Below are 24,289 nucleotides of genomic sequence, written 5' to 3'. Positions count from 1 at the left end.
AGAAATGGTTAAATGAGGTTGACAATTGGGTTGGAGATGCTATAAATTGACCTGGCAACCACTTCAATCAAAAACCTGCCGCGGGTATATTCTAAGCCCCTCAACTCCCTGGGGGGCTCTTATTGAAATCATATTGGTATATAGATCTGGTCAAATATACAAACCGCCTTTTTCGAAGAAGTCCAGAAATGCATCGCCATTATGCATTTTTTGGTATCAACGTTTTTGATGGATGAAAGCTGCCCAAAACTTCTGGCTACGGGCTGTACTTGTTTTTGGTCTAATAAGTTTACGGACTAACAAACCATCTGGCACCATCAGAATCAGAAAATATAACTGCAAATAGAATGCGTTGCTCATACATGTAAAGCGCACTCAACTTCTTCAAGCTCCCGTCCTATGATGCAGAAATCTAATGCCAACTTCACACAGGGGCTTAATGAAATAATTAGTCAACTTTTCTACATTAAAGCCCTAATTGAACTCAATCTTCCATACAAAATACAAATTCTTAATTATCTCATTATTGCTTTATTGAATGCCTAATCGAGTGAAAAATCCAGTCGGCTTTGCTTGGTGCTTCGACTTTTATTGTCAATGTAACAAATGACAATGAAAAATAAATTATTTTCAATAATTTACGAAAAATAGAAAAAAAAACTAAAAAAATAAAAATTTAATTTAATTTTCGCTGCAAAAGATAATATGGCTTTTGCGAAAATTGGCACATATTTGGTTAGGTGCAACATCTATGGATAGTTCCGCTTGCATTTTATTTTGATTATATTTATAGTTAAGAAGGAAACGGCTGCTTTCCATTTTAACTATTTTTTGTAAAAACGAAATATTTTTTGGGGGCTGCTGACAGATGTTCGCTTAATGAAGCAAAAGGCCCTGTATGAAAAGGGAAACTTAATTATTTCATTATATAAAATTGTGATTCGATTAAGTTTCTGTGTGAAAACGGTATAAGATATCAATATAATAAAAAATTTCCGAAATGACAAATATTTTGTGTCCACGCCCGCACCTTAATTATTTAATTTAGCTTAAAATATATTTGTCTTAAAGTATATTGTTATGTATTATATTAGCAAAATGTTTTTACTAACGCTATATTTCTCTTATAATAGATTGTGATCCCGATCTAAAACCTTCAGTCGCGGAAAACTTCGAGCATTTAGTAAATCGGTTGGAAAAGTTGGTTGAGCGTTTAGAGCGTTCTGTGTCAGCGCGTGAATTAGAAATAGCGAATCGTGCATTCGATACGGTTAGAGCGAAGAAGCGTGAAAGTTTTGATTTAGAGACCACCGAATTGCCACCACTGCCCGTGGAAACACTCACCGAACAATTATCGCTGCAAACGGAAAACTTAAATGAGCGAATCGGAAAGATAGAAACATCCTTAAATCGAATTAACGATCGGCACAGCAGCAGTATCAGCAATAGTATAAGTCAATACAGTCAACCGCAAAAGGAAGATCAGCTACAACAACAACAGGGCAGCCTAGAGAATATACCAACCGTTCTAGAAGACTATAAAGTGTCATTGTCTCCGACATTAGCCGCAGAAGAGGAATCTTTGTTGTTGCCACCACCACCCAATATGAGCGTATTAGGATTTCAAGATATTATCAGCGGTCCGCTGAGCCAATATTTGGCGCTTTCAGGGAAAATTGGTGGTGATGTAGCAAAGCATGCCCAATTGGTTAAATTGGCCTTTAAGTGAGTGGAATTTCATTTAAGTTTGTTCATTAAAATTTTTCAGTGAAACGTAGATACCATGACATAACAAAATAACCCGAATCACTCTGACGGAGGATTGTAATGATTATTTTTTTGAGCTTCTTAATGCGTATCTATCATAAAAAGCATCCCCTCGCATGCCCCTCCGTGGAGGTCTAAGCAACTTCGATACCATTTCAGGATAGTTTTAAGCATGATACGGGAAATATTTCTGGACTGTTGTCGGAAAAATTGGAAATATTTTCAGATTGTTTTCGGGATAATATCAAAACTGTTTCAAGATGAATTGGGATAGTTTTCGCGCTTATATAAGGACTATCTCCGGATCTAAAGGGGGGACAATTTCTGGACCTTCTAGGGATAATATCGTGATATTGCAGGAACGTATCAGGACTGATTTTCGGGTCAATTGGGTTTATTAAAAGATATTTTTTGGACTGTTGCGGGACAATTTCGGGATAATTTTGGGATTGTTTTTGAAATAATTTCAGAATGGTTTTCGAGATGACTTCGGAATTATCTCTGTTGTTATTACTTTAAGGCTTTTCTGAGGCCATAGCGGTCCCTAGTTTATATCAGGATTACGATATTTCGGAATGATTTTAGGAACATATTGACGATATATGGGTATCAGTCGCGGGTAGAGGCTAGTAAAAAAAGTGTTCATTTAATAACACCAGAGTAATTGGTTTTATTCTTTTTTCTTTTTCAGTGCGCAACTGCAATATGTTACATTGGCCACACAGTGCTCTCAACCCAGTCAGGAGAAGCAAATGGAATTGTTGAAGCCCACTTCGACCCAAATTAGCGCTATACAAGATTATCGCGAGAAGAATCGCGGCTCAGCACTTTTTAATCATTTATCGGCAATTTCTGAGAGTATTCCAGCTTTGGGTTGGGTCTGCGTGGTATGTTTAAATATATTTTATGCAGCCATAATTATTCTAACTTATATTTTCTTAAATAATTTTTTGATAGTCACCTACGCCTGGGCCTCATGTAAAGGAAATGAATGATGCCGGACAATTCTATACAAATCGAGTATTGAAAGAATGGAAAGATAAAGATGCCACTCATGTAAATTGGGCGCGTGCTTGGATTCAAACTTTAACTGAATTGCAAGCTTATATCAAGCAATATCATACAACAGGATTGGTTTGGTCGGGTAAAGGTGCTTTACCAGCAGGTGGTGCTGCCCCACCACCACCTCCGATGGGCGCTTGTCCACCTCCACCACCACCACCAGCATTCGATATGAGTGCATTGTCGCTAGAAGATGGTAGCGCAGATGAGCGCAGTGCTCTCTTTGCCGAAATCAATCAGGGCGAGGCTATTACTAAAAGTGAGTTACACTGAAAATGAAAACTAAACAGATTTCAATTACTTTTTCATTTTAGATTTGAAGAAAGTGACTGCTGACATGCAAACTCATAAGAATCCAACGTTACGTACCGGTCCAGCGCCTTTTAAGAAACCAACACAATTTGGTTCGCCATCTGGCGGCTCAGCTGCTGGTCCTGCTGCAGTAAAAGAGCCTGTTTTTACGCGTGACGGAAAGAAGTGGTTAATTGTGTGTTTGCTAGTGTTACTGCATAATAATCTGGCAAATTTAATAAATTTATGTATTAATTTTTTTTATAGGAATACCAACGCAACAATCCCAATCTGAAAGTAGAGAATGCGGAAATGAATAATGTCGTTTATATGTTTAGATGTGAAGGTTCTACGCTGACCGTTAAAGGCAAAGTAAACAATGTAGTATTGGACTCGTGTAAAAAATGTTCTTTGCTCTTCGATTCGGTGGTGGCATCCATCGAATTTGTTAACTGCCAAAGTGTCCAAATGCAGGTTAGTCTTCCGTATATTTCCAGGAATATTCAGTAAAAAAATTATAATAAAATACTAAATCTCATATAGGTTCTCGGTTTCGTGCCAACTATTTCCATTGATAAAACTGATGGCTGCCAAATGTATTTGTCGAACGAATCACTCGGCGTGGAAATCGTAAGCTCAAAGTCTTCCGAAATGAATGTTATGCTTCCTCAAGCAAGTGGCGATTACGTACGTTTTTTATATTTAACTCGGCTTAAAATTTGAGAATAGAAATTTTCTAATTTTTGTTTGTTTTTCTATTTCATAGACTGAATTGGCTGTGCCAGAGCAATTTAAGACGACTATTTCGGGCAAATCGCTTAAAACTATTTGTGTTGAAAGTCTTGGTTAAAATTTAAAAAAGCGGAGGATGAATTAAATGGCTGATATTGTTCATCATAAGCATATCTAATAAATAAAAATATATACATACATGCATACAGCTAACTACCATACATACAACACACTTATTTATAACAAAATCCTTTTGCTACTTCAACCCACATTTTTACAAGTATATAAATGCACATATACACACACATGCATATATATTAATAATTTGAACTCCGCAGCGTTTACCATAAGCGTTAAATGAGACAAAAATATGCATTCAATATAATCATGAGATACAGTTATTCCGAAATCTTAAAATTGTAAGATTAGAGTTGCTTTCTTTTCAAATCAAATTTAAATGTGTTCTAAAAAAAGCTAAAAGAATACATATACTAAAGGTATTTTTGTATTGTTTTATTTAAAAAAATTTTTTTTTTTTTTAATATGCAAGCGTACATTTGATAAATGCTTAATTATTTGCTTTTCTTGTATTATCCTTCAATTAATTCATTGATTTATATTATTGCAAGATTGTAAAAGTGAAAACAAAAGCAATTGCTGCATTTTTAGGATTCGTCAAAAGAAAGTTTTTAGCAATTTTTATAGCTTAGTGTAAAGAAAAACATAAATAAATATTATGACAACATAAAATTCAATTAAATTTTAAATATTAATTGTATTTAATTTAATTCAGCGGTTAATAAATGAATTAAAATTTATTCGAATTGCATTGTTTTTATTGTAATTACAGGGAAAATAATTTATTTCTCCTAATTTAAGTTCGTCGCTGTTTGAGGCTCTAACGCATTGAAAGATTTTAAACAGACTTAAAAATGGCGGCCACCGTGGTGTGATGGTAGCGTGCTCTGCCTACCACACCGAATGCCCTGGGTTCACAAACCGGACAAAGCAACATCAAAATTTTAGAAATAAGGGTTTTCAATTAGAAGAAAATTTTTCTAAGCGGGGTCGCCCCTCGGCAGTGTTTGGCAAGCGCTCCGAGTGTATTTCTGCCAGGAAAAGCTCTCAGAGAAAACTCATCTGCCTTGCAGATGCCGTTCGGAGTCGGCATAAAACATGTAGGTCCCGTCCGGCCAATTTGTAGGAAAAATCAAGAGGAGCACGTCGCAAATTGGAAGAGAAGCTCGGCCTAAAATCTTTTCGGAGGTTATCGCGCCTTACATTTATTTATTTATATAAACTTGCATCGTCCTTTTGATGGCCATTTTTAATAGAATAACGTGAATGGCTGAGCTGACATGACCGCAATTAGCTACCAAATAAGTTAACGGGCGGCCGCCGTGGTGTGCTGGTAGCGTGCTCCGCCTACCATACCGACGATCCTGGGTTCATGCTCCGTGCAAAGCAACATCAAAATCTTAGAAACAAGTTTTTTCAATTAAAAATACAATTTTCCTAAGGCAGATCGCCCCTCGGCAGTGTTTCGCAAGCACTCATTAGGAGCAAGCACTGCCAATGTATTTCTGCCATGTGAAGCTTTCATTGAAAACTCTTCTGCCTTGCAGATGCTGTTCGGAGTCGGCATAAAACAAGTAGGTCCCGTCCGGCGAATTTGTAGGAAAAATTAAGAGGCTCGGCCTAAAATCTCTTCGGAGGTTATCGCGCCTTACATTTATTTATTTTTATTGATGTGGATTATAATGACGATGCGGCGGAAAGAAATGATAAGTAACAAGAGGAAAAGAAAGGAAAGGGTTGAGGACGCCATTGGTCGCGCTAAACCATCCAAAGCAGTGGGCCCAGACGGCATAGCCATGCCGATGCTTAAAAACCTAGGGAAAGAGGGTTTCAAATATTTAGCGCATGTCTTCAACCTGTCTCTTTCCACCTTTGTCATACCCGAGAAATGGAAAATGGCCAAGGTGGTCCCGCTACTAAAGCCTGGGAAACCTGCTAACGTAGGTAAGTCATATCGTCCGATATCTCTCCTATCGCCAGTGGCGAAGACGCTTGAAGCCATTTTGCTCCCTTATTTCCAAGCACATTTGCAGCTAGCCCCTCATCAGCATGGCTTCAGAAAACTCCATAGCACTACCTCCGCGCTAAATGTCATTAGCACCCAGATAAATTGCGGTTTGAATCAATATCCCCACCATAGAACAGTACTCGTAGCGTTAGACTTATCAAAAGCTTTTGATACGGTCAACCATGGCTCGTTACTGCAAGACCTGGAAGGGTCTACCCTTCCCCCATGTCTTAAAAGGTGGACCGCAAATTATCTGGGTGGTCGGCAGGCATCGGTGCAATTCAGAAACGAAACATCAAAACAAAGGAGAATTAAACAAGGGGTACCACAGGGTGGTGTCCTATCCCCGCTTTTGTTTAATTTCTACATATCTAAGCTACCTTCACCACCGGAAGGAGTCACAATCGTTTCCTACGCCGATGACTGCACAATAATGGCCACAGGCCCAGGCCCAAAGATCGATGAGCTATGCAATAAAATAAACGGCTATCTCCCTGATCTCTCCAGTTTTTTCGCCTCGCGAAACCTGGCATTGTCACCGACTAAATCTTCCGCGACCTTATTTACAACATGGACGCCCCAAATGTCGACCATATTGAACATCCACGTCGATGGCACTACGCTACCGACTGTCCTACACCCCAAAATCTTGGGTGTGACGTTTGATCAGGATCTACATTTTGGTGCGCACGCAACCGCAATTGTTCCAAGAATTCAGAGCCGTAATAAAATCCTCAAATCCCTTGCTGGCAGTACCTGGGGAAAAGATAAAGAAACGCTCTTGACCACATACAAAGCAATTAGCCAGCCGATTACGTGCTACGCGTCACCCATATGGTCGCCAAGCCTAAAAACCACCCACTGGAAGAAACTACAGGCCTGCCAAAATACTGCTCTCAGAATCGCCACGGGCTGTCTTCTTATGTCCCCAGAACACCATCTGCATAATGAGGCGAGAATACTCCCCATCAGGGAGAGAAATGAGATGCTGACCAAACAGTTTCTGTTGAATACCCAGAAACCTGGGCATCCCAACAGACATCTGATTGACGAACCAGCACCGCCTAGGGGCCTAAGGAGTCATCTCCGTAAGCATTTTGAGGAAATACGGCACCTGAGAACCCAGCCGTATGAAGCGGAAAAACACAAGCAGGTCCTTGGTGAACTCCATAGACAGGCGTCGGACCTTTATGTCGGGAATTGCCCGGTGAATCCAGTACTTGAAGAAAAATATCCAGAACTCACAGAAGAGGAACGCATACTCCCCAGGGAAACGCGTGTCACTCTTGCTCAACTTCGTTCTGGATACTGTAACAGGTTAAACTCTTACCTATCCAGAATCAACCCTGACATACAAAATGTATGCCCTGCTTGCAATGTGTCCCCACATAACACCAACCATCTCTTTAATTGTAATGTGGAACCAACGCCTCTAACACCCCTTTCCTTATGGTCCACCCCTGTTGAAACGGCAAGTTTCGTTGGACTCACGTTAGAGCATATTGATGACAATTTGTGATCGGTCGCGGCTATTAGGTGGGGCGAGCATTGCTACAACAACAACAACAAAGGAAAGGCAAGAAAAAGAAATGGGGAAAGGAAAGGAAAAGAAGGAAACTGGTGGTACGACTGAACCCGGAGTCGAAAATGGAATTGAATCTCCGAAAACGAATCATGAACTGGATTCGGACCGAAAGCTGAACGGAGCTTAGCTTGGAAGGGGATGGAAAATGAGGCGAAAACATATTGTGGGCTGAACACAGGGGTGCAGGGCACTTTCTTGCTTAGTCCCAAATCAACTGACAGGGACACTGTCGGACTAAACGGCTCTTTTATAGTGGTTCAGGTAATTGCAAAAAGATTGCTTATGCCTGGTGATATTCTTTCTATCTACTAACATTTGTGTCTTACTGTGAACTTGAATTTTTTATTTATTTTTAAATCGCAGTTACTATGAAATGGTAAGTTAGACCTATTGACGGGCATACCGTTACCCCATTACACATTTGTACACAATGTAAAGCACAAAAGATTAGTCCCATTATGTAAATATCATACTTGAACCATAATGCGCGGTACGTTTTTAATAAACGTGTACTCGGACGTTATCCATAAAAATCCATTACAAGTGCATATTTTTGGAAAATAGTGAGCTATGACCTCTCTTTATCAAGGAGACGGTATGTAAACTATGTAGTGGTATTCTAACATGCAGCGTATATGACAACGTGTATTGCCTTAATACCGACAAGGACTACTACTTCAAACCATTCAACAATTTTGCCATTACAATGCATATCAAGATTTATTTAGTCACAATAGAATGCACCGCTTTACAAAACGTATGAAAGAAAATAATAAACGCTCGTTTAAAAAAAAAACTTTAATTTCTTACATTTAAAATTTACAGTTAATTTAATGGGCATATACATACAATTCATATAAGCGAATACAAATAATGTTAATACATGGGAAACGGATCTATTTAATCACATTGAATGCGAGTGTTTACTGCGCTACAACTATATTGATTGCTTCCCTTCTATCTTTTTGTATTCAATGCGTTCCACCTTAACTTCATCGCCAATTAACTGATAAACATATGTCACAACTGTCGAACTTTGTATGTCCATTAAAACAAACGATGGTATTACATTAATGTCCAATGGATTAAATGCACCAGTTGCTGAGCCGGGATTGATGTAAAATTTATTGCCATGTTCGTACGCTTCAAATTTGTAGGTGTGGCCGGAAATTAATATATCCACGTCTAATTGCCGTTGAATAAGAGCCAAAGCTTCTGGATCACCACGGGGTACTACCTGATGTCCATGCGACAGACCTATGCGGAATTGGCCAACTGTAACAACTTTCTGTTCTGGATAGGCCAGATTTTCATCAAATTCGCCACGTACTATATGTACATCATTGGCCAGTGTCTTTAGGTAGTCGTACGTTTCCTTAGTACAAAGATTGCCCGTACACAGAATATGATGTATTCGTCCCGGTACCAACAACTTTTTGAATTTTGCTGGTAAACTGGCACATCGATGTGGAATATGCATGTCTCCAAGTACTAGAACGAGCATTTTGTAGGCGTTTCCGCAATTATTTTAGGAATCAAACTGCGATAAACAATTTCTTTATTTTCCTTTGATAGTCTGCAATTTTCCGACAGGCGTTGTACAGCCAAGGCGAATTCATAGAATCGCCTTGCTGTACAGCTGATTGTCAAAAAGTGGGTGTGTTCAATGGGTGGTCGAGAAATATTGAATTCGACGTGTCATTCTATTGACTTTCGTAAACATTGGGACGGTAACCAGTGTTGCCAGGTTAGCCTTTTCGAGGCTAGATATAGCATTTTTTTTTGCCTTTAGCCTCGAAATTTTGGGTTTAGCTTCGTGACTTTTTTCTAGCCTTTTTAATCCGAATGTATTTTTAATAATTTCTAAAATAAAATAATTTCAATAGTTCCTGTGAACACCTAATACCTAATAATATGAGTTCTCTACAAAAGATTAATTCTTTTTCTGCTGAAAATTCGTTGAAAGTTTCAAAGCCAGATGTATTTTCTTACTTTGAAAAAGAGAAGTATAGTTATTCTTCAAGTCAAATAGCATTAATAGAGTTGCAGTGGCGAAAACTTATAACAATACAATGGAAAAATGTACACTGCACGATGGAATTTTGGTCGGAAGTCCGAGAATATAAAAATGCATTAAACGAACCTCCTTTTTTAGAACTTGTCGAAATCATATTAAGTTTTTTAGTATTACCACTCAGTAACGCGGAGGTTGAAAGAATTTTTAGTGGCATGAAAATTCTGAAAACCAAATTAAGGAACAAACTAAAAATTAAAATGCTTAATGCGCTGCTTAATACTAGATGCTCATTAAAACGCTTATCTGAATGTTGTAAGAATTTTGAAATTACCGATGATCTCATATGGTAAATAGCCAAACTTTATATGCAGACTTAAGCTCTTCTGATTCTTCAGACGGGGAATATTTTATATAAATAATTAGTTTGTAATATTTTTTTTATGTATATACACTAGGGCAGGTCGATTTAAAAATCGATCAGTGCTCTGTGAAAATCGTATTCTAGGGATCAAAATAAGAAACTTTGCCGAAGGAACCATACCTCTAAAACGAATTCTGATGTCCCCCCTTTGGATCTAACTTTTGGGTAGGGGCAATTTCAATTCTACCTGCTGTGTCTTGTGGTGGCTTAAAAAAAAAAAACAACACAAGCAATTTTACGATCTGCAATTGTGTCACAGTGACACATTCATTTTTTAAAACGTTTGAATAAAAAACCCACACAACTATGTTTACGATATGCAAATGCATCACAGTGATGCCTTGGTTTTAAAAGAGGGTTGTAAAAACGCTAATTTCTAATAATTTATTTAATTTCTTTTCTATTACTAAGTTAAATTCATTTTTTCATTTACATATGTTCTTACTAAATAAATTTCTAAAGAGAAAAATAAACTCCAAAAAGAAAAAACATAGGCATTTCAAAGTGGGATTTTTCAAAATTTGCCCCTACGACCCAAAGGGGGGGGGGGCATCAGAATTCGTTTTAGAGGTATGGTTCCTTCGGCAAAGTTTCTTATTTTGATCCCTAGAATATGATTTTCACAGAGCAATGGGCGATTTTTTTGCCTCCCCACAAATCGACCCGGCCTAATATACACATATGCAATCATTTAAATTAATTCCATGTGCTCGTCAACGAAAATGTGCCTGATATGTTTTGAAACAAGAAGTTATGTTTAAGTTATGTTTATAAGTTTGTCAGGGTGTGGGTGTTCCCCGCGTTGGGGCTGGAACCTAACTGGTCCCGCTCGAAGATCGTATATGATGAATGGCGGAAGCATAATGACTGAATGATCGCATCTAAAATAGAGACACTTTAGACGCTGTTGGTTAAATCAATAATAAATACAGAGTAATTCCTAGCGAAGAGGAGGCATAACAAATCGAGCAAACTGGGGTATCCCAGAGCAAATATCCAGAAATATCTTTTTATCAAGCAATAGTTCACGGTCTAATGAGATCGTAGGATTGGTCGAACGCATAAACTTAACCATGTGAAGATTTCTTCCAAGAAAAGTTCACGAGAATATTTCGTATAAAGACATCTTTATTAGATTACGAATTTAAGTTTGTAAAGATAAATCATAGTTCTTATGGACCAGAACTCACAATATTTACTTTGATGTATCACAATGGTGCCGCCGGAAGATCAACGCAGCTATAGGCCATGGCGAAGGTCTGCAGACCGGGAAATCACTGGGTGCACAATTATTCTAATATTTTTCACTAGATTACATGCAAAATTTGTTAAAAAAAGAAACACACGCGAATAAGTTGTAAAATTGTAAATAAACAAGAGAATTGTCAATTGCTAGGAAACATTCGGAAAGTCACCAACGAGTCGCTCAAGTCGCAACAAATGGTTTAACTCAACGTTAAAGAAGTTAAAAATAAATAAAATTAGAGCATACCAAGCTGCGAGAGTAATGGACGATACCAATTCATGGTTAATTTATAAAAGTATATGTAAAACATACAAACAAGAGATAATAAAGGAAAAAAATAAATACTTTAAGCTAAAAATCAATAGCGCAACAAATCAAAAAGAAATGTGGAGAATACTTAAAAATTTAATACTTAGCAAAGATGTAAAAGAAATAAGCTCTATAATTTATAAAAACGAAGAAATAAGTGATGAAAATGAAATAGCTGATAAGCTCAATAAATACTTCATTGAGAGCATAGAATTAATAGATCAGTCAATTGATAAAGAAATATATATTAACAATATTGATCATTGTCCTGAAACCTTTCATTTTAAAGAAATACAAATTTGCGAACTAAAGGCAATTTGTAAAAAACTTAAGAACAAAAAGGATTGGAATAATGTGAGCCCAAAGATCATTTTGGACAACTGGAATGTACTTGGGCCTTTCTTAACAAAGTTAATAAATCATTCATTAATGAGCGGAGTATTCCCAAATGAATGGAAGGACTCATTGGTAGTGCCAGTTGAAAAAATCGCTAAACAAAAAAATGTGAAGAGTTTCGTCCAATAAATACTCTTAAGATATTTGAAAAAATAATGGAAAGTGTTGTGAAAAATCAACTACAAACGTACCTAGAAACTAATAATATACTGTCTCTAAACCAGTCCGGTTTTCGTAAGAATCATTCATGTGAAAGTGCAATAAACTTCGTCGTAAGTGAGTGGAAGAAGCGTCCACGAAAAACAATAATAGCAGCTCTATTTCTTGATTTTAAAAGAGCATTTGAAACAATAGACAGAGGTATTCTAATAAAAAAGCTGTATATGTATGGAATAAGAGGAAAAGAGCTACTTTGGTTTAAGGACTACCTTACAAATCGTAGACAGCAAACAAAAATAAAATCCACAAAATCAAGTTTTTCATATGTGAATACAGGGGTGCCCCAAGGATCTCTTCTGGGAGCAATTCTGTTTATAATTTACATAAATGATATAGAAAAAGTGATATCAAAATCCAAATTGGTAATGCATGCAGACGATACATTGGTATATACAGAAGCAGAAACAGTGGAAGAATGTAAACGAAAGTTAGAATGTGATATAGATGAAATTATGAAATGGCTTAAAATGAATAGGCTCAAATTAAATGAACAGAAAACAAAAGTAATGGTGATAAATACAAATAGCGAAATAAATTTAGAGATAAATAATACTAGTATTGAGCAAGTAACCAATATGAAATACTTAGGTGTAATAATAAACAATGAGCTCAAATTTAACAATCACGTGGACCATTTGTGTAAAAAAGCTGCAAAAAAGATTTACTTCTTTAGAAGAATACGAAATAAATTAGACCCTTTAACAGCAATAAAAATATACAATACAATCATAAAGCCACATTTTGAATACTGTTCCACAATTCTGTACACATCTTGTAACCAATCACAAATAGGAAGGATACAGAAATTACAAAACAAATGTATGAGATCAATAATAAAATGCCACAAATACACCCCAATAAGTCACATGCTTGAAACATTGAAATGGCTAAATATTGAGCAAAAACTGATGCTCAATACACTAATAATGATTTTTAAAATTAAACAGAACAGGGCGCCGATGTATTTAACAAGTTGCATTCAGTATGTTAGAGATACACACCAATATGCTGTGCGGAATGCGAATGACTTTCGACTAGGATTACAGCGGACTACTGCAGCCCAAAACACATTATTATATAAGGGCCTTAACATATTTAACTCGTTACCTGATTATATCAAACGAGAGAATAATATTATGAATTTTAAACGGCTATGTATAGATCTTATTCGAGGCTAAAATATTTTTTATTACTTTTTACTTTTTATTACTTAATATATATATATATCATACACGTCTGTGAATTGAAAATGAATTTGTGATATTTAAAATTTATTGTGAAATCAAAAAATATGTAAACATATTAATAATAAATATCAATCAATCTATCTATCTATCTATCTAAGTCCGAAAAGCTCTGCTCAGAGGTTGCCAGATGGTAGTTAAGGGTGTAGCGATAATAAGGAAAGGGAGAGATATAGGGCTAAAATGGTTGCGATTGAATATATGTATAAGAAAGTATGACAATAGAAAAACCGCAAAGGAAAACGGTATCGGTGATCGATTCTGCCGATATAAAAAGGGGTAACTGTAGGGCAAGAAGATCAAACATATTGAAAAAGACAAGCAAGTTGGCAGTACGCGGGTGATTTTAAATTTTAAAATAAAAAGTTTTTTTTTGGTGACAATAGGTTTCCCTGTGAAGTCCAAAACCCCGCGAAGTCCAAAACGGACTAGAAAGTAGTGCGTGTTACAAAAAAAATTTTAAGCAAAGTTTAGTGCGGCCGAATGGCTGGTTAGTTTGTGGCAATAATGGTATGGCAGGTGAATGGAGGTAACCAGAAATAGATTTTGGCGGAGGCGAGAAGCGGAGGCAGCCAGCTAACCCAGCACTGTGGGCTTTCCTGTCAATGTTTTGTGGAGTCTTGACCGCTTGGCATTTTATTTAGATAGGAGTGAGTTAAACGGGTAAGTCTGAAGTGAACAAAATCCTTTTTTTGTAATCTGTGAAATTCTTCCGCGCCAATTCGGGGTTCACGTTCGGCGATTACAGCCACCAATTCTGGAATAATGTTGACCCAACATAATGCGTATGTGGGTGTAGTTTAATTAGAGGAAATTCCAGTAATTTTCTTCCGAAGTTCCATTTCTCTAAAAGAATTTTTTTTGTAAATTTATTATTTTGTTGAAATTAATTCGTGAGTGTGTCACAACCACCCTAATACCGGCGCGGCCAGTCAACTGGCCTCATGGTCAGGAACGCCCAATTGGCGTGGAAGCATTCAATAGCTTCAACGTGCGCCCAAATGGTGAATGTAACTTTTGTTCCTACAGGGAACATACCATCTCCAAACAAACAAAAGCTTCGTCAGCGCCAGGGAGACTATTTTTTTTACAACACTACCAATTGCGTCACCAGTATGGACTTCAGCAGCGAGACTGCGACCGTGGTACAAATGTCATTGCAGAGCATCCGAAATATACAAAACCGGAAGGGCATAAAGCTAAAGCAGTCCAGTAGGCGATCATATATTTATTAAACCATTTTTTTATTAATTAGGGTTGCGGAACCATTTCCACAATTTCGCTAGTAGACGATTATATTTTAATAAATACTTGTCATAACTAGGGTTAGAAAATATCGAATTGTGTAAACGGTTGTCTGGAGGTCGGACATAAGGAAAATACACCAAACGGGTAAATTCAAGCACAATAAGTCTTTTTTTTTTGCGCCGAGGCAGATGCATGCTTTTCGCTTCCAACAAATCCCCTCCGCCGTGGTAAAAGAGCTCTTTTAGGTAGGCATTAGGGTGTTTGAGGTGGCTGAAAATTTTTACTCAAGATTGAGTGTGAAGTCGTTTGGGGTACTTTGTGCGACTGATAGGCTCGTAAGAAGATGAAAGTTATTTAATACGTTACCACATACATTTTTGGTTTATATAAAAAGATAATATCCCTATATTAATATGTATTGGATTCATATGTTTGTATAATTGTTTTTTTTTTGTATAAATTATCATATCTTGTAATTTTTGTCCAAAGTCCAAAAATTCATGGACAAGAATTTACCTTATAACGGTGCATTCATTGTGCCCCCGACATTTTGTTTAAAGTTTTCTTTTTGTACATACAAAACTTTGTTTTATGTAGTTGTATGCAAACGTTTTTGTTAGGGTGTGATACGATTTGATGAAAATCAGTATGATGTACATGTTTTTTATTGAGGTCAAGGAATTTACAGCTTTTTTTTTGTATCCTTAAAACGCATGTCCTTCTTTTTTTTTGTTTAATTTAAATTTCTTTTTTTGGAATTGGAAATAATTTTTTTTGTTTGCTACCGGCTAGAAAATTATACATATACATATGCATGTTTGATGATGATATTATATGTAATAGTTTGCGTATGTGGAGTTTAGATGTAAAACCTTTATTTGTTATAAGCACACTTATGGTAATCCTTGCGGCATAGGAAATCTGTGTAAAACTCAAAGCCTGAATTTTAGGAATCATTTGATTAAATTTTGTTAGTATAAACCGTAAGTTTTTTATCATTAAAATGTTTTATTGAAAAAAAAAGGAAAAAGTAAATATGGTGTGCTAATTTGATCGGTTGGGGAGGGGAAGGATGACGACAGGGTAGGTAAGAGGAGTCAGGCGGAGCGGAGATAAAGGGGACCTGATGAAGGCCGAAATTATCGAGCGGTCCAAGGTAGGGTGGGCTTCTTCCGAGGCGTGTGCATGGATGGAAGATAGAGATGATTGCAACATCCGCCCCGCATCGAGGTGGACAAGGGTTAAGGGCCCCGACCCCTCACACTGAGCTAGCTGGGGGACATTCCACCTTGATTGCGCAAAGGGGCGGATTCACCTTCTAATAGGTGTACGTTACAAGTTTTTATTTACAAATGTGTAAACTAAAAAATAAAAAAAAATTTAATGAATTAACCAAAAAATTTCTGGCCGTTTTTTAGCTTCTTTTTTCCTAAATTTAGCTTTTTCTAACCTTTTTTTTTGCCAATCTAGCTTCTTGTTTTTTCATCACATGGCAACACTGACGGTAACTACTCAATGGTGCGTTCAGAAGTTCAGAAAGTTATCACTCAACAATTGCTCAAAATCTGAATTCCTGAATGCGCTCATTAACGAGTTTTTGGCAAAATAACAACTTGCACCGAACCGGCGTACACCTTGGGAAATTATAGAAAAATAATTAAAAGCATTGCTATTCGAATATCACGAAAATATATTGAAATATCCTATGTAATTCTTCTCTGTGTTAACGAAGCAATTCCTAAACATCAATTCGCCAGCCCAATCCCACTTGGCCCATTCTCAGACAAGTAGATTTCAAAAAAATGAGTTCATACATGTGAGCAAATTTTTGTATAGGTTTTTTTTCTTCATTTTATCAGTTCACAGAATTTGAATAACCCCCACCTTGACAATATGGATAAATCTGAGGAAGACGGTAAGTAAGCATTTTTTTATGATCTCATGGCTTTCCAGCTTTCTCCTGCCATTATAGATTCCAACAAATTTGGCTTATTGGCGATTATTTTGGACACAAATCCATCTCAACGCATTGTGCGACAAAATCCGCAGTTGCTCACACAATTTCTGGATGCAATTGTTGCTTTTGGAAATGCGCATTTAATGCAACGTTCACAAAATAAATTGGCTATTCTTTCCTGTCACCATCATGCAACGTATGTATACCAAAAACAAATTATGCGAAATACTTAAATGTGATTATATCAATTTACAGAGATTTCCTTTACCCTATGCCTGGAAAGCAACTGGATGTTCGTCAGGTAGATGGACAGTATGAAGTATTCAGTTTGGTAGAGAAGACTATAAAGCAGCGCCTAAGCCACATTATAACAAATGCACCTAAATTGAATGGGCCATGTGAGAGCATGTTGGCTGGCAGTATGGCAATGGCGCTTTGCTATATATCTAGAGTAAGTGCATAACCGCTGAAATGATGGTGCATTCAAAGTGAAATTTTTACTATTTTAATTTACAGATACAACGTAATACCGCTGCAGGAGTGAAGATGCATTCCCGCATTTTAGTTGTAACAGGCAGCAACGAATGTGCATCTCAGTATATGACATACATGAACGTCTTCTTTACGGCTCAAAAGTTAGGTATTACTATTGATGTTTGTGCTTTAGATAAAACGATGAGTTTATTACAACAAGGTTGTGATATAACTGGTGGTCAATATCTACGCCTTACGCAGTTGGATGGTTTATTGCAATATCTGCTGTGGGTTTTTCTTCCTGACCCGCAAATGCGACAAAAGTTAGTTCTGCCTCCTGCAACTAAAGTGGACTATAGGGCAGCTTGTTTTTGTCATCGAGAGTTAATTGACATTGGCTATGTTTGCTCGGTGTGTCTATCTAGTAAGTATTGCCATGTTTGCAGATATTAGTTGAGTTTATTTATCACATTTCTATTAATTTATATTTCAGTATTCTGCAAATTTAGTCCTATATGCACCACGTGCCAGTAAGTAAATATATATCAAAAATTTGTTATGTTGAACCCTGCATTGCTTTGTTGTCGAGGACTGAGGACTAGTAACCTCTCATCTTATACTAATATTTGTAGTAAATCTGAAAAATATCGAGACCCCATTATTACTGCAGAATTACATACAAATTTAATTTACTCATTTGTTTACATCTCTAAATATTTTCTAGCACTGTGTTCAAGACACCTGGCCCACTACCTGTCAAACCGAAAAAGAAGAAAAAGGTTTAATTATCTACATTACATTCCGGTTAATGTTTAATTAGTATCAATAAAATATTTATTTTTGGTTATTCACATATTTCTTGTTAATTTACTAAAGTACATGGGACCATAATTTGCTGGTAAAAATGGTAACACCAACTGCCCATACTTCATATTCTTTGAATATTCAAATTTAAATATATCCTCAAATAGCTTAATCAAATAACTTAGATCATTAACAGTAGCAGTTATATTATGTTCGTTGAAAACTTTCTGCAATGCCATGTGCACAACTCCATCATTTTGCACAGGTGACAATGCACACGTTGAATATACTAAGCTGCCACCTGGCTTTAACAAATGCAAGCAATTGGCTAATATATCGGCTTGCAGTTCTGGTATGCGTAAACGTTCTTTGATGCGCGTTGATTTAAAAATATTGTTATCATTTTCCGTTAAAGAGTGTCGATCTGTAGTACATGGTACATCAACTAAAATCTTGTCATAACTATTGAAGCCGTCTATATTTCTAGCGTCACATTGATTCAGCGCTACTCGCTTGTTATTCCAATTTTCTTTGTAATCGAAAATATATTCTTCCATGACTTTTCGAATGCGGTTAACACGTGATTCTTGAATATCATTGCAAATCAATATATCTGGATGCAAAGTTTGTAACATTAATAGCGATTTGCCACCTGGAGCAGCGCAAGCATCTAAAACGCGTTCACCTTGTTTTATATCTAAAAGCAACGGTGGAAGGACCGATGCACCATCCATTAGATAATGTGAAAGTACACCTTAAATATTTTAATACATTAACTTTTGCAATTTACATATTTAAAAAAATTATGTACCCGTTAGACATTTTTTAGGTGTTTCAAACTCAGAACAGTTGCCTATTTCGTATGCATATAAACTCAGATTTTCTGGATAAGCAAATTCTGTTACCAAATCAAATTGCAATGGGAAGTCCGCTTTTGTTTGATAGTACTTATAATGGTCAGATTCAGGTATCCAATCTTCTTTTCCTTTGATTCTGCTCGCTGGTATGAATTCGTGTAAGCCACCTGTACTAAACTGTGGATCTATGAGTCGACTATGATCTATCTGCGCTCCTTTTCCAATTGTTTCTTCAAGGCTTGACTTGAAGTTTGTCAAGTTATATTCTATTTCCGCAGAATCGTTTAATCCGACATTTTCAGCTTTCCGATAATATAACTCCTTTGGTATTGACGTTGGAGCATCACTTGTCCCTGCAGGATACAAAGAATACTTCTCAAGCTCTTCTTGCTTACGCTTCAATTCGTCCAAAGTGTTATCGACCGTTTTGTGTGGTGTGATAGTTGAGGGCTGTTTATCATAATGACCAATGCGGTTTCTAGCAAGATCAACCAGTGATTTTATATTCAGCGCACCTAAAATAAAACTCTCAATATTGAAGCATTTCCAACATACTTTTCTTACCATTCATCTCCATTCCATTGCACGTCCTATCAGTATCACCAAAGTTATTGACCAATGCCACATATTTATGCTCTGTCAGCAAAGCCGCACGCATGCTTTTCCATCGATTACCAAACACAGAGCCATAGAAATCATCAAAGTTATCTAAGGCCCGATCAGTGTTGGTCTTTTTACGCTGTTGAGTTGACTGTAGATTACAACAAAGACGTTACCTTATAAACTAGATGAGAACTCCATTCGGTAATAGTCTAGTTGAGGGGTCGACTGCTAATACGCTACCTAAAATATCGAGAGAGGTGTCAAACGACGCGTATTAATCTCGAGAACAATAATCCGATGGCGGAAAAGAAAATTTTTATCTCTGTCCGGAGATATTTGCATTTGAAGTTGGCGATTTCCATGTGGTTGTTGTTCTGTTTGTACCCCCAAAAAAAATTGTGCATCACCGTGGCGGTAGCCACGGTTATACCACACACCCGGACTTGGCATGGCGTAGCCCAGGGTTATTTTTTATAATCGCGGCCGAAGGCCGCCAACGCAGAAAGGTGTTCTGCGCAAAAACACTATGGATCCAACCCCCGGTTTCGGAGGTACCCGCGGGTCTTTTTTCGGTTTTTCGTTAATATCTTTTGAACGCGTTAAAATTTTTATTTTCCGCCTTCGGATTATTAATACTGATGTCAAGACGCGTCGTTTGACACCTCTCTCGATATTTTTGTTAGCGTATTAGCAGTCGACCCCTCAACTAGACTATTACCCTCCATTCACTTGCCCAATGTCGACTTTTCCACCGCCTCTGTAAGATGACCACGTGCCGTATTCTCAACATTTCCTTAACATTTGCTGAATTTAATTCAGGATGTAAGGATGGAAATATTACTCAATCCTGCTAAGATATATTCACAGATAACCAAAGCACATCCGAACAGCTGGGCCATAACAAAAGATAAACAACCTACAAGGTATAACCGTTTCTGACATTACTGACGTTTTGCCGCAATGAAGCAAATTTCTTTCTCAATTGCGTCCATACGTTGTGGTATTATGCATGATACGTCTTGGAGTAGGGTAGGATTGAGAACAAGTCCTTCCAACCTCCCAATGAGATGACTCCAAGACTCGCCCGTTGGGACCACCAGTTGCCGTGCTGATCGGAATCTCATGCATTCCGACACCCCCAACAAATCCTTTTATTATTAAAATGTATTTGTAATTTGTAATAATCTAAGTTTTAGGCTTAAAACGCCGTAATAATAAATAAATAATAATAATAATACCTACTTATGTCAATATGTTTGCAGTACTATTCATCATACTCTAATACCCTAATATTGACCTTAATACATTTCGTATACCCCTACACAGCGGGAGTTTAACATCACTCACTAATGCCGACGGCAAGACCTGTATCTAGTTACAACTCCACTGGAGTATTGACGAACCCGTTAATAGCGTGACCGCGTGTCAATGACAACTCTTCAATACACCTGCCAAAATATCCACAATTTCAATTTGTAAAAATAGATCGAACTAATATGCTGACTCAGTATGTAAATGTTAAGAATGCAATTTATTAGTATTAGTGTAAATATGTATGTGTAGACTAGATAAATTTGTATAAAAGGAAAGACAATTTTCAAATAAAGAACAATTTCTTTTTAACGCTATTCATCAGCGTACGCAAAATATTTTCTTTTTATTTAAAAGTTATTACATGGCGATCCTGCCAGACTAAATTCGAAATTGGCAAAACTGCTAAAAATCTAGCTGGAGGAAGATCCTGCCAGACTAGGTTGGAAATTAGCAAAACTGCTAAAAATCTAGCTGGAGGAAGATGCTGCCAGTTCGATCTGCAATAAGCATAAAATCTGCTGACCAAGCAAAAATTGCTTAAAGGATTTAGCTACTCAGGGATCCTGCCAAGGAATTTTTTTTTCGAAAAGTACAAAAATTAATAATCTTGCCATCCTGGCATTTTAATTTTAAAATACGCTGGAGGATCCTGAAATGATAAAATAAGCAAATACAAAGGATTCCAACTGCTATTGCAGCACGAGTAATTAAAACAACTCCGAAAAGTAACCTTCTTTCACACACCAGAGCGATATGGAAGACAGAGCCACTACGTCAACTAGAAGGCAAAAGGAAACAATAAAATAGAGCAAAGGCATACTTCATGGTAATCGGCAAACCGCACTTACCACGCATAAAAAGGGTGGAATAAAGATCACAGAACGGAAAATTGAACAATAAATTTGACTGGCAGCAAACGCTTAAGTGAAATGGAATAAATATAATATCTGAATGGCGGTCGGAGAGCAACTAAAACACTATAAAAATTTAAAATCAATTGAGCGGTCTCAAGGACGCTAAACTATGAGCAAAAACTTCGTTTTTGTGTAGGAATTTTTTTCTAAATATGGTAGGATGAACAAAATTTTTGTTTTCAAAATTTTGATGTCAGCTTTGAAAATGGCACAAACTAAACCTAAAACAAGTAAGGAAGGCTAAGTTCTGGTGTAACCGAACATTACATACTTAGTTGAGAGCTATGGAGACAAAATAAGGGAAAATCACCATGTAGGAAAATGAACCTAGGGTAACTCTGGAATGTGTTTGTATGACATATGTATCAAATGGAAGGTATTAAAGAGTATTTTAAGAGGGAGTGGGGCATAGTTCTATAGGTGGACGCCATTTATGGATATCGCCATAAAGGTGGACCAGGGCTGACTCTAGAATTTGTTTGTACGATATGGGTATCAAATGAAAGGTGTTAATGAGTATTTTAAAAGGGCGTGGGCCTTAGTTCTATAGGTGGACGCCTTTTCGAGATATCGCCATAAAGGTGGACCCGGGGTGACTCTAGAATTTGTTTGTACGATATGGGTATCAAATGAAAGGTGCTAATAGGCATTTTAAAGAAGAGTGGGCCTTAGTTCTATAGGTGGACGCCTTTTCGAGATATCGCCATAAAGGTGGACCAGGGGTGACTCTATAATGTGTTTGTACGATATGGGTTACAATTAAAGGTATTAATGAGGGTTTTAAAAGAGAGTGGTGGTAGTTGTATATGTGAAGGCGTTTTCGAGATATCGACCAAAATGTGGACCAGGGTGACCCAGAACATCATCTGTCGGGTACCGATAATTTATTTATATATGTAATACCACGAACAGTACTCCTGCCAAGATTCTAAGCGCTTTTGATTTCGCCCTGCAAAATTTTTTCATTTTCTTCTACTAAATATGGTAAGTGTCACACCCATTTTACAAAGTTTTTTTTAAAGTTATATTTTGCGTCATTAATCAATCCAGTTACCATGTTTCATCCCTTTTTTCATATTTGGTATAGAATTATGGCATTTTTTTCATTTTTCGAAATTTTCGATATCGAAAAAGTGGGCGTGGTCATAGTCAGATTTCGCCCATTTTTTATACCAATACAAAATGAGCTCAGATAATTACGCGAACTGAGTTTAGTAATGATATATCGATTTTTACACAAGTTATCGTGTTAACGGCCGAGCGGAAGGACAGACGGTTGACTGTGTATAAAAACGGGGCGTGGCTTCAACCGATTTCGCCCTTTTTCACAGAAAACAGTTATCGTCCTAGAATCTAAGCCCCTACCAAACTTCACAAGGATTGGTAAATTTTTGTTCGACTTATGGTATTAAAAGTATCCTAGACAAATTAAATGAAAAAGGGCGGAGCCACGCCCATTTTGAAATTTTCTTTTATTTTTGTATTTTGTTGCACCATATCATTACTGTAGTTGAATGTCGACATAATTTACTTATATACTGTAAAGATATTAACTTTTTTTTTTAATTTGACTTTAAAAATTTTTTTTTTTAAGTGGGCGTGGTCGTTCTCCGATTTTGCTAATTTTTATTAAGCATACATATAGTAATAGGAGTAACGTTCCTGCCAAATTTCATCATGATATCTTCAACGGCTGCCAAATTACAGCTTGCAAAACTTCTAAATTACCTTCTTTTAAAAGTGGGCGGTGCCACGCCCATTATCCAAAATTTTAATAATTTTCTATTCTGCGTCATAAGTTTAACTCATCTACCAAGTTTCGTCGCTTTGTCCGTCTTTGGTAATGAATTATCGCACTTTTTCGATTTTTCGAAATTTTCGATATCGAAAAAGAGGGCGTGGTTATAGTCCGATATCGTTCATTTTAAATAGCGATCTGAGATGAGTGCCCAGGAACCTACATACCAAATTTCATCAAGATACCTCAAAATTTACTCAAGTTATCGTGTTAACGGGCGGACGGACAGCCGGACGGACATGGCTCAATCAAATTTTTTTTCGATACTGATGATTTTGATATATGGAAGTCCATATCTATCTCGATTCCTTTATACCTGTACAACCAACCGTTATCCAATCAAAGTTAATATACTCTGTGAGCTCTGCTCAACTGAGTATAAATAGAGAGAAAGATTGAAGTCCAATGTGGCGTAGAAAAAATAGCATTAAATCTAATTTTAAACAATACTTTGTAAAATAAATTCAAAATAAATTTCAATTTAAAAATAATTTTTTTAAGAAAATCAAAAATCTTAGAAACAAATTTTATACAATCTATATATATAAAAAGAAGTGTACATTTTGAGTTTACGTGGACCCGAGTACCCCTAGAATGTGTTTATTAAATATGGATAACAAATGAAAGCTGTTGATGTGTGCTTTAGTAGAGGGTAATTTTCATACCCCTGGGTGACTAAGGTCTTGAGATATAGGCCAAAACGTGGGCCAGTGAATGCCTAGATAGTGTTTATACAATATGGATATCAAATGGAAGCTATTGATGAGTGATTTAGTACAGAGTAACATATTATCCAGAGACGGACTGGGACTGAGACTCGGAGTGGGACTGGGACTGGGACTGAAATAAAATACATACCACCCTCTGGGACAGGCAATAAGGGATGCAGAAGAATGAGAAGAAATTGAGAGAAGAGAAAAGAGAGAAGAAGATGAGAAAGAGATA

The 24,289-nt window shown here is 36.8% G+C and overlaps 4 protein-coding genes and 1 long non-coding RNA gene across 13 annotated transcripts in view; 3 read left to right on the top strand and 2 right to left on the bottom strand.

Moving 5' to 3' along the window:
* The window catches only part of capt (adenylyl cyclase-associated protein 1), a 49,999-nt gene extending 45,323 nt beyond the window's left edge, over nt 1-4,676 (top strand). For all 7 annotated transcript variants that reach the window (XM_067768971.1, XM_067768970.1, XM_067768972.1 and 4 more), the window contains 7 exons: nt 1,134-1,725; nt 2,459-2,654; nt 2,725-3,088; nt 3,144-3,316; nt 3,388-3,594; nt 3,664-3,807; nt 3,887-4,676. In XM_067768971.1, coding sequence (XP_067625072.1) covers nt 1,134-1,725; nt 2,459-2,654; nt 2,725-3,088; nt 3,144-3,316; nt 3,388-3,594; nt 3,664-3,807; nt 3,887-3,970 — 1,760 coding nt within the window. In that variant the 3' untranslated portion in view covers nt 3,971-4,676. The remainder of the gene's footprint in view (nt 1-1,133; nt 1,726-2,458; nt 2,655-2,724; nt 3,089-3,143; nt 3,317-3,387; nt 3,595-3,663; nt 3,808-3,886) is intronic.
* Nucleotides 4,677-8,302: 3,626 nt separating this feature from the next.
* On the bottom strand, nt 8,303-9,172 carry Vps29 (vacuolar protein sorting 29). The gene has a single exon (XM_067770184.1). The coding sequence runs from the start codon at nt 9,025-9,027 to the stop codon at nt 8,461-8,463; it is 567 nt and encodes a 188-aa protein (XP_067626285.1). The 5' UTR covers nt 9,028-9,172; the 3' UTR covers nt 8,303-8,460.
* Nucleotides 9,173-13,568: 4,396 nt separating this feature from the next.
* LOC137242927 (uncharacterized) lies at nt 13,569-14,786 on the top strand. Its single transcript, XR_010950406.1, has 2 exons — nt 13,569-14,038; nt 14,405-14,786. It is a non-coding gene; the product is annotated as an uncharacterized lncRNA (long non-coding RNA).
* Nucleotides 14,787-16,162: 1,376 nt separating this feature from the next.
* Nucleotides 16,163-17,909, top strand: Tfb4 (transcription factor B4). 3 transcript variants are annotated; one of them, XM_067770183.1, is made up of 8 exons: nt 16,163-16,410; nt 16,483-16,538; nt 16,596-16,776; nt 16,836-17,031; nt 17,097-17,220; nt 17,275-17,478; nt 17,548-17,584; nt 17,779-17,909. In XM_067770183.1, the coding sequence occupies exons 2-8, from the start codon at nt 16,517-16,519 to the stop codon at nt 17,837-17,839; spliced, it is 825 nt and encodes a 274-aa protein (XP_067626284.1). In that variant the 5' UTR covers nt 16,163-16,410; nt 16,483-16,516; the 3' UTR covers nt 17,840-17,909. The 3 variants fall into 3 exon arrangements, with proteins under 3 accessions (XP_067626284.1, XP_067626281.1, XP_067626282.1); XM_067770180.1 differs by having other exon boundaries at nt 17,097-17,478; XM_067770181.1 differs by having other exon boundaries at nt 16,460-16,538; nt 17,097-17,478.
* On the bottom strand, nt 17,835-20,226 carry l(2)10685 (5-methylcytosine rRNA methyltransferase l(2)10685). Its single transcript, XM_067770179.1, has 4 exons — nt 20,052-20,226; nt 19,280-19,466; nt 18,670-19,230; nt 17,835-18,612 (listed from the first exon to the last, which is right to left on the bottom strand). Exons 1-4 carry the CDS (start codon nt 20,106-20,108, stop codon nt 17,903-17,905), a joined length of 1,515 nt encoding a protein of 504 aa, XP_067626280.1. The 5' UTR covers nt 20,109-20,226; the 3' UTR covers nt 17,835-17,902.
* Nucleotides 20,227-24,289: the final 4,063 nt, after the last annotated feature.

Source organism: Eurosta solidaginis, chromosome 2 (genome assembly GCF_040869045.1).
Source record: "Eurosta solidaginis isolate ZX-2024a chromosome 2, ASM4086904v1, whole genome shotgun sequence".
Taxonomy (NCBI): domain Eukaryota; kingdom Metazoa; phylum Arthropoda; class Insecta; order Diptera; family Tephritidae; genus Eurosta; species Eurosta solidaginis.
This window is presented reverse-complemented; position numbering and strand designations above follow the sequence as displayed.

Bases quoted from the DNA above. Each gene is read 5' to 3' on its own strand.
- Tfb4 (XM_067770180.1), top strand. From the start codon at position 16,517: ATGGATAAATCTGAGGAAGACG. The intron at 16,539-16,595 runs GTAAGTAAGCAT...CTGCCATTATAG, and splicing joins GGATAAATCTGAGGAAGACG to ATTCCAACAAATTTGGCTTA. The intron at 16,777-16,835 runs GTATGTATACCA...ATCAATTTACAG, and splicing joins TCCTGTCACCATCATGCAAC to AGATTTCCTTTACCCTATGC.
- Vps29 (XM_067770184.1), bottom strand. From the start codon at position 9,027: ATGCTCGTTCTAGTACTTGGAGACATGCATATTCCACATCGATGTGCC.